The sequence below is a fragment of the Cebus imitator genome, unplaced genomic scaffold, assembly GCF_001604975.1.
Source record: "Cebus imitator isolate Cc_AM_T3 unplaced genomic scaffold, Cebus_imitator-1.0 Scaffold9, whole genome shotgun sequence".
In the NCBI taxonomy this organism is placed as follows: domain Eukaryota; kingdom Metazoa; phylum Chordata; class Mammalia; order Primates; family Cebidae; genus Cebus; species Cebus imitator.
This window is the reverse complement of record NW_016107324.1, coordinates 857,854-867,834: the sequence shown is the minus strand read 5'-3', so window position 1 is coordinate 867,834 and position 9,981 is coordinate 857,854. Positions and strand designations below refer to the sequence as shown.

Sequence of the window (9,981 nt, the reverse complement as noted above, 5' to 3'; positions counted from 1 at the left end):
TACCAGCCACTCCAAAAACATACCAAATGGTAAAGAGCATCAACACAATGAAGAAACTGCATCAACCAACGGGCAAAACAGCCAGCTAGTATCAAAATGGCAGGATCAAATTCATGTTTTCAGTCTTCTTAAATTGGTTAAGACTTATAATGTTTCAGTTCATTGAAATGTTAGCTATATATTTGTTAGGTGTATTTGGTCTATGGTGTTAAGTCTGCTGGGTCCTTATTTTCTGTCTGGATGACTTATATGTTGTTGAAAGTGAGATGTGGAATTTCTTCATTATTGTATTGCCATCTGTCTCCCTTCAAATCTGATAATATTTGCCTAATGTACTCATGTGCTTCAATGTTGACATTGATTGTTAGAGGTTTGACAATGGAAATTGGCAGAAACCTTCATCATCTCTGCTGTTTCCCCTGTGTCTGGTCTCATCTACAGCAGTGGCACATCCTCATGAGGTAGTTAAGATGTGAATATCATTCTTGTTTTACCATAAAGGAATAAGAATAGGAAAAAATTAACATGTTCAAGGTTACACCGTGAATTTTAGGAATACATCTCTGCTGCTTAATTCCCATTTAGTGTTCTGATACACACTAAACTACTCTTTATCTCACTTCAATTGCTATCTCAAATTATATTGGTAAGCCCATACTCCACATTCTGCTTTCACTGGGGGGAATAGAGATTGACGGGCTATCTATCATCCATCTTTGCTTTAGAATGAAATGTGACTTTTATGTAACTATAGTAATATATGTATGCCATAAAAATGCCTTGCAGTCTCAAAATGCTACAAATAGGAAATGAAGACTAATGTGCAAAAAGAAAAAGAAAAAACAAAGAGAAAATCAAGGTAACTCAGTCATCAGGGAAGGGAGCTAATACTCAGACCAAGCTAGATTTGACCCCAAATCTGAGGATTTTTTAAATCAGATAGAACATGTTAAAGCCAAGGATCCTATGTTCTGACATCTTTTCCCTGTCTCCAAAATTTCTGCCATGTGTGACCAATTAGCACAGTTGGCTAGAACATGGTGCTAATAAGGCCAAGGTCAGTGGTTCAAATCCCGTATGGGCTGAAACTCGATGCTTCCAGCAGACACAGACCATCTAAATCACATTTGGGCCGCTCCCAAGGGCATCATATTGGTCATAAATGCAGTTGAGAAAACCTTACTAAATCACAGTAACTCCATCTACCCTATTGGAATAATTCAAACACATGCCATACTGATGGTGTGACTATAGACATGAATAAAAAACAACATTGTTATTAGCAGAATAAATTAGTAATTTTGCTTACACTTTAAATTTTAAATGTACTCTTTGTGGCCCAATAGAGCCATGACTTTATTTTTGAAAGCTCATGCGTATAGAGATACTAAAATTTCAAGATGTTGAATGACGTGTGCAATAATACCTCAATTACTTAAACTCATCAGGAAATGAGTTATTTTGTATATACAAGTTATGTTCAGATATAGAAGTGTCTGCTTAGCACCAAGTCATGTTCATATTAGATATTTTGATGAAAATATTTCTAAATAAAATTCACATTTTTATGCCTCTCAAATAGGAGAAAGAAAACATTAAAAAAAAAGTCAAGGGGAAATTAATAGAATAAAATATTTCAGTGATGTGTGGGAAAGGAAGTAAACTTCTCTGGCCCCTGAAAGACTAAGCTAGAACCTAAGCTAGGAAGTTGGAGGCAGACAGAACCTAAGGAAAAAAATATTTTGATTACCGTAAAAGCCTAATCCTGGAACAGAATTCTTTGGGCAATAGTATATTTTCTATTGCACTTTGCAACAGTGCAAACCTGTGTCCAAGCTCTGTTCTCCTCTTAAAATTTATTTCAGTGTTCATTGAGCAGTGAGGCTAAACATAAGCATTTAGGGATGTAGTAGAAGACACTCATGAGTTGCATGGGGATTGGAGCCGATGACCACTAAGCTTCATTCTAGTTCTAGCATCCTGTAAGAGAACACTATGTGACTGATCATAGCAGCATTATTCCTAACGGCCAAAAAGTGGAAATAAGTCAAATGTCCATCATCGAATGAATGGCTAAATAAAATGTAGTATTCACACAATGGAATATTATTCAGAAATAATAATGAAATACTGATACATGCTACAGCATGAATGAACCTTGAAAACATTACACTAAGTAAAAGAAGCCAACCATAAAAGACTACAAAAAAAAAAAGAAAATTTTATATCCATGTAGAAAACTCTTTATTAGCTAAGTTCCCAGATGTCAGCTTAGGGTCAACCTAGCAAGCAGGACTTTCTAAGGCTAGACAAGCTCAGGCCTGCTACATTAACTCTTTTCAGCACAAAAGGTCACAAGAAGAAAGAAGTTCATAATTTGTCTGGTAAAGAATATTGCCTTCTATTTTGAGTATTAGATGCTAAGTGAAAAAGACATCCATATTTTATTTAATATGTTAATTTATTTGATGTATGCTTGTGATATGACAGATTTATCAAATCACAAGAGCCAAAACTGGTCTAAGTGTATACTGTGGCTGAGGCATTAAAGCTGAGAATAAACAGCTGCAAAACCCTCCCCCGCCCCCAAAAAAAACTGCACTTCCATAAATTTTTATTTACCCTCTACAACACATTCTGAAATGCATTATACTATGGTTTCACTTTATAGCAATTTAAGGCGGAAAGATGGAAGCTAGAAGAAGAGGATAAAGAAAACAATGAAAGATGTCAAAGGGCCAGGAGCAGTGGCTCCCCGTACTTTGAGAGGCCAAGGCAGGTGGATCACTTGAGCTCAGGAGTATAAGACCAGCCTGGGCAGCAGGGCAAAACCCCATCTCTAATGAAAATACAAAAAAGTTTGTCAGGCATGGTGGTGCCTACCTTTAGTCCCAGCTACTTAGGTGGCTGAGATCAAGGCCTGAGGGAGAATTGCTTGAGCCTGAGAGGCAGAGGTTAGTGAGCCAGTGAGCCGAGATTGCACCATCACACTCCAGCGAGGGTGACAGAGGAAGACCTCCACCCCCCAAAAAAAGACATAAAGGAGGCATAAGAGGAGAAAGGAGGAAATGAAGTGAAAGGAGAATAACTCAGAAGTAGAGAAATATAGAGAGATAAAAAGAAGGTTTTATGCAGGGAAGAAGTCAGAAGTCCTGATGTAAACTAATTTTTAAACAATCTAATGTGTACTGAGCTGCATGGTGTCAAAGTGTCTAATCACTGCCCTTTGAAATATTTACTAGATGCTTAATCTGTAAATGAAACAGTCACTATCAGAATATTTTTTTCAGAGCTAAATATAATAACTGAAACCAGTGACACCTCCCAAGGTCACTGGCAAAGGTCAGATGAAACCAAGCCAGACCTAAACTAGGTAAGAGAGGTTTCCTAGTTCACCAAGAATTGAGTATACTAAATGCACACTTTAAGCAAAGAAGCATTTCCTTTGCATTACCCTCAACTCTTCATCCTTCTGCTTGCCCCATATATCTAGAACACAAGGTTTTGGTGAGAAAATCCCCACTTGGGCTGTCTATATCTTGTATGGCTTTACAGATATTCCACATACCTGTCCTTGGCCTTTATCCTTCCAGACTGCAGTCCTGGGTCATTTCATTTATTTAGTGATGTCTGTGTACCATGTAATTTTTATAAGCGCTATGAAGTAGCTATGATTGTTGCCTTTATTCAACAGATCTGTACTTTGAGATGGAGAGGTTAAATAACTTGCCTAAGGTCACCCAATAAGTGGTAAAGCCAGGATCAGAGCTCAGACTGTCTGACTCTAAAACCCAGTCACTAGTCCTCTCCTTACTTCATTCTGAGCTCTTCCTCTTTCTTTCCCTGTCTGACATCATGCCACCTGGAATGTCAGCCCTTCACTGAAATCATTGGGGATGTTCTTCAAGCTCTTCTTTATAAAACCTTCCTGCACTGAATGAAGTTAGCATATAATCTTCCTTTTCCACATGATAATGGCCAGAAGTCCACACATCTGAGGACAAAGGCTATACTGACTTGGTTCTGATGTCAGTGCTTGCCATGTGAATTATATCTGTTCTTAGAAGAAGCAGTGTTGTACTGAGTGCCATGTTCTCTCTCCAAGTGTCGGTCTGAGTTTATGTTTTTAATTGTAGACTGAAATTCCTAGAGATCGTCGATTCTAGTTTATGTGGCATGTAAAACAATTCCCTTAAGGAAACACAAACCATGTGGTTAAGAGAGAAATTACAGATAACTAAGAGAGGAGAGATCATTACTCCCCCAAAAACTATTCCAGCCATATGTGGGCCCTCATCCAAATGGTGGATGCCCACATACACGTTCCTAAGAACAATGAGTGTGGAGGGGGGAATGGAATTTAAATTTACATTAGGCTTCTACGTGAAGTATTTGTATTAGTTAGGGAATTTTAAGTGGTAAAATTGCCTTCTTATAATCTTGGAAGAACTTGGAGCATTCCATATTAAGTTAAAGAATCCCCGACCCATCTGTCTCCTAGCTGCGTAAGCAACTAAGAGGATTTGCTGACTTGGACTTTTCTCTTTTCCAGATCCTGGCCATTGTGTCTATCCTGTTCATCGTGCTTTCCACCATTGCTTTGTCTCTCAACACGCTGCCAGAGCTTCAGGAAACAGATGAATTTGGACAACCTAATGACAATCGCCAATTAGCACACGTGGAGGCTGTGTGTATTGCATGGTTTACCATGGAGTACTTGTTGCGATTCTTATCCTCACCAAACAAATGGAAGTTCTTTAAAGGTCCACTGAATGTCATTGATTTGCTGGCCATCTTGCCATACTATGTCACCATTTTTCTCACGGAGTCCAACAAGAGTGTGCTGCAGTTCCAAAATGTGAGGCGTGTGGTCCAGATCTTCCGAATCATGCGCATCCTCAGGATCCTGAAACTTGCCCGGCATTCAACAGGCCTGCAGTCTCTGGGTTTCACCCTTAGGCGGAGTTACAATGAACTGGGCTTGTTGATATTGTTTCTGGCCATGGGGATAATGATATTTTCCAGCCTTGTATTTTTTGCTGAGAAGGATGAAGATGCTACCAAGTTCACCAGTATCCCTGCATCATTTTGGTGGGCCACCATCACCATGACCACTGTTGGTTATGGTGACATTTACCCTAAAACGTTACTAGGGAAAATTGTGGGAGGCCTGTGCTGTATTGCTGGGGTTCTGGTTATTGCCCTTCCTATCCCGATTATTGTGAACAATTTTTCTGAGTTTTACAAGGAGCAGAAACGCCAAGAGAAAGCAATTAAAAGGAGAGAGGCTCTCGAGCGGGCCAAAAGGAACGGAAGCATTGTTTCTATGAACTTAAAAGATGCCTTTGCTCGAAGTATGGAACTGATAGATGTGGCTGTCGAGAAGGCTGGAGAGTCCACCAATACGAAGGACTCCGCCGACGATAATCACCTGTCTCCAAGCCGGTGGAAGTGGGCCAGAAAGGCTCTGTCGGAAACAAGCTCCAACAAGTCTTTCGAGAATAAGTACCAGGAGGTTAGCCAAAAAGACTCCCACGAGCAGCTGAATAACATGTCTTCCTCCAGCCCACAGCATCTGAGTGCCCAGAAACTAGAGATGCTGTACAATGAAATCACCAAGACACAGCCTCATTCTCACCCAAACCCAGACTGCCAAGAAAAGCCTGAGAGGCCATCTGCTTATGAAGAAGAGATTGAAATGGAAGAAGTGGTGTGTCCGCAGGAGCAGCTGGCCGTGGCACAGACTGAGGTCATCGTGGACATGAAGAGCACCTCCAGCATTGACAGCTTTACCAGCTGTGCCACCGACTTCACGGAGACGGAGAAATCACCCCTGCCACCGCCCTCCGCCTCACACTTGCAGATGAAGTTCCCAACCGACTTCCCAGGGACAGAAGAGCACCAAAGAGCTAGGGGCCCCCCATTTCTAACTCTATCCAGAGAGAAAGGGCCTGCTGCCAGGGATGGCACACTGGAGTATACCCCAGTTGACATAACTGTGAACCTCAATGCCAGTGGTTCCCAGTGTGGGCCACACAGTCCTTTGCAGTCTGACAATGCCACCGACAGTCCTAAGAGCTCTCTAAAAGGCAGCAACCCACTAAAGTCCAGATCCCTCAAAGTGAACTTTAAAGAAAATAGAGGCAGTGCACCACAGACCCCACCCAGCACAGCCAGGCCACTGCCAGTCACAACAGCTGACTTTTCGCTCACCACCCCGCAGCACATCAGTACCATCCTCTTAGAAGAAACCCCCTCCCAAGGAGACAGACCCTTGCTGGGTGCTGAGGTTTCAGCACCTTGTCAGGGACCTTCCAAAGGGCTGTCCCCCAGGTTTCCCAAGCAGAAACTGTTCCCTTTCTCTTCAAGAGAGAGGAGGAGCTTCACTGAAATAGATACTGGTGAAGACGAAGACTTCTTAGAGCTCCCAGGGGCAAGGGAGGAGAAACAGGTGGACTCCAGCCCAAATTGCTTTGCAGATAAGCCTAGTGATGGGAGAGACCCTTTAAGAGAAGAGGGCAGCATGGGCTCTTCCTCCCCACAGGACACAGGTCACAACTGTAGGCAAGACATTTACCATGCTGTGAGTGATGTCAAAAAGGACAGTAGTCAAGAAGGGTGCAAGATGGAAAACCACTTGTTTGCCCCAGAAATTCATTCCAATCCAGGAGACACAGGTTATTGCCCCACACGTGAAACCAGCATGTGACTAGTTAGAAAAGCAATAAATAAAAAAAAAAAAAAAAAAAAAAAAAAAAAAAAAAAAAAAAAAAAAAAAAAAAACTTGTTTCTTAAAAATGCAGTTAATAATGCCTGTGAACTAAAAAAATGGGAAGCCCTCCCCAGAAAAGTACATAAAATGTTATTTTTGCATGGCATGAACAGTTTAGCTTAAGTACTGTTTAAATAAAGAATCAAGACTGCATTTTGTAACAAACCAACAAAAATGAAGAACGGTGAACAAATAAAAAGAGCTCTATTAGGAACCAGTATTCTGCAATGTCTGACATTTTTGATCCTTTCATTTCAAAGCGTAGGCCGATTTTCAAGTTTTAACTTTTACGTTACGATGAAGTTTAGAATTTTCACATGAAAGGATGAAATGTCATTGCATGCATTCACAATTATGAGGAATAAGGTACTGTGAGCTTGCAAAATGCATAACTTTATAAATATTGAGGCCTGGATGCGAAAGTGTGACGAACACATGGAAACAAGTTTCTGAAACACAGGTATTTCCTTCACAACTACTGCCTGGAGGAGCTGTACAGACTTCCTGTTGCAAAATTGCAACCTCTCCTTAAACCATCTTGAATATCTTGCTTTGAGTTATGAAGCTCTTATAAGTACATTTGTTTAAAGGAATACAGTATTTTTTATTTACTTGTGATATAATTCATAGAGTACATTTTACTTTTTTGCTTCTGCTTAGTTTTGGCATTTGTGGTTTCATTTGTAAATCATAGACATGGGCAAGATTTAATGACCAGATATCAAAATATTTAAAATTTAAGCTTGAAATTTTACCAATAAGTTATATATCATGCCACAGCCTATTACAAAAATGTATTTTTTAAAAACCTGAACTTATTTAAAAGGTTATATCATACAATTAAATGTTTTTCATGGCAGTCTACATTTGGAAATTAGTTATTTTAAAAAAATGTATTTTGGCCACCTAAAGATGACGTATTTTTCATTTGAATCCAATATAACATAACCTTTTCTAACTAAAGTTCTTAAAATAGAATGCAGATATGCCAAAATGGAAATTCCAAAAAGTGACTTGACAAACTAAAAGCAGAGTCATTTAAGTCAGGTTTCCACCACCACTCAGAGTTAGCTGGGAAATGAGTAACCATGAAAAGAGCCTGGGAGTGGTAATGGGTCACCCAATATTTCTCAACATGGGATGCAAGGTTGGGGGACACGGCAATGTGTGGGAGGAAGTTGTTCCTTTTGCAGGATATGAATTACAGAACCCAGATCACAGATGGCAGTCACACCCTCCTGTAATTACAGCAACCAGAAATATCCCTTTCCAGGGGGTGATTGGGACTCTCTGTGTTCAAAGTGACTTTCAGCGTTTTTTACTGGGAACAGTGAAATCCAGAGAAGTGAAGGCACTGACCAGAGACTGCCTTGTTGATGAAGTCTGTGCTAGAACTCAGGTCATCTTAATTCACTTTGCTTCATAAGAATCAAGGTTCTGGTCCAGATTTGCAACTACCAGATGTGTGATTCTAGGCAAGCCTGTACAACCTCTCTTGGTCTCAGTTTTGCCCCAGTAAAAATCAAAACAAAATTATTTCCAAGCTCCCATAAGACCTCAAATTAATGATTACTTGGTCTCCCAGGAAGGTCCAGATTTTGCCTCCGCCTAATGCACTTTGTACGTGTGTGTGTGTGTGTGTGTGTGTGTGTGTGTGTGTGTGTGTGTGTAAAATTCAGGGAAATAGATGCTGGGCCAAATTTAAAGCACAATTTATTGTTGAAAGAAAAAAATTCTATATTTTATTTTTAAGAGGGAAAAATAGCCCAAATATTTAGACTCTTATTTAAGGCTTTAAAGAAAAACATTTCTTTATTACCAGAATCTGGTCATTATATCTCAGATAAGAAAACAAGTTTTGATCTTAGTTGAAACCCAGGCAGACCTATTGCTAAAAATAATTTTAAACATTTCTTTTTTCACTGTGCTTAGAATTTCTTAGTAGTTTTCATGTTTGTTTCAAAAAACCGTTAAGAGTATATGGTCATTAACTGTTGGTATTTACATTACTCATTTCAGTGTCTAAAGCTAAATATTGATCAGTTTTGTAAATAGAGTGTTTGAATTTTCTATCTATAGTTTTTCAAGGTCAAACAGGTATATCTGCTGTTAGATGATTAGCAAATAATTTATGAAAATCATTTTCTTAACATAGCCTCATAAAGCAATTATTTTCAAACATCTCTTATTGTTGAATCTCAACCCTTTTTATTCACCTTTCTGTATAAGTGAACTTAATGCGCTGAGAGTTGACCGATGCCACCTTTCCTGTGTCTGCTAGGCCTTCTGCTGAGAAAACTGCTCCAGAATGTTTAATATTGGAAAACTTGCCTAGCAAAGAATCCTAGACACTCCTCCCTAGAAGGATCCTCCCCAAAATATTTTTTCCCTTCATTCTAAGGTAATTATTTTTTAAGTTTTAAAGAGTTTTCTAGTACAACCCATGGTAAGCTTATCCTTCCATTTTTCTTAGTTCCTCTGACCCAAAAGTCATCAGCTAGGAAAAAAAGAAAATGCTCCTCTAAAAGACATCTTGGACTTTGGTGTTTTACAAGGAGGCGGTGTGGGGACTGAAGGCTCCCAGGATGCACTTGTGTAGCACTTCCCAAGACTTTTCTACAAACTGCACCTAATGCAGAAAATAAACGTGTGCCTGGAATGGTCTGGGAATGTCCCAAGCACAGAGTTTTTTCTAAGTCTTATGTTTTACATTAAAAGGTCATGTAAATGCTGCATTTTACTTCATAATTTTATATACTCCATATGTTTAAATATTTTAAAAATAATTTTTTATATTATTTACCAACTGGTAAAATGGATACTCTTATAACTTTAAATATGTCTTTTGTACCCCCTGGAAAAATAGATCCCCAGTTTGAGATATGCTGCATGAATGACAGGAACAGAGATTGGTTCTCTGAGGGCCACCGGAGGTTTCTGCTGCTGAGAGTGCTCACTCCTTGTTACAAGTGAGGATTATTTGAATGACCACAAAATAACTCAGTTTCATGTATGGCTAATTTAATTCTTCTGAGTCTCTTAACAACCAGCACAAATTGCCACAATATTATTTGAGGTCAAAGATAGAGTCCAATCCTACGAGGATAGAAATGGGTGCATCAATGTGTGTCCTGAGTCAGACCACATATACACACATATGCTAAGTTGGTGCCTGAAATTGACTTGATTTGTCTCTAAACGGTTTTACT

At 39.4% G+C, this 9,981-nt stretch overlaps 1 protein-coding gene across 1 annotated transcript in view; it reads left to right on the top strand.

Moving 5' to 3' along the window:
• The window catches only part of KCNB2 (potassium voltage-gated channel subfamily B member 2), a 75,411-nt gene extending 68,566 nt beyond the window's left edge, over positions 1-6,845 (top strand). Inside the window, exons 2-3 of the mRNA XM_017544394.2 lie at positions 4,553-6,730; positions 6,773-6,845. Of these exons, the coding sequence (XP_017399883.1) occupies positions 4,709-6,709 (2,001 nt within the window). The 5' untranslated portion in view covers positions 4,553-4,708 and the 3' untranslated portion in view covers positions 6,710-6,730; positions 6,773-6,845. The remainder of the gene's footprint in view (positions 1-4,552; positions 6,731-6,772) is intronic.
• The last annotated feature ends 3,136 nt before the right edge of the window (positions 6,846-9,981 follow it).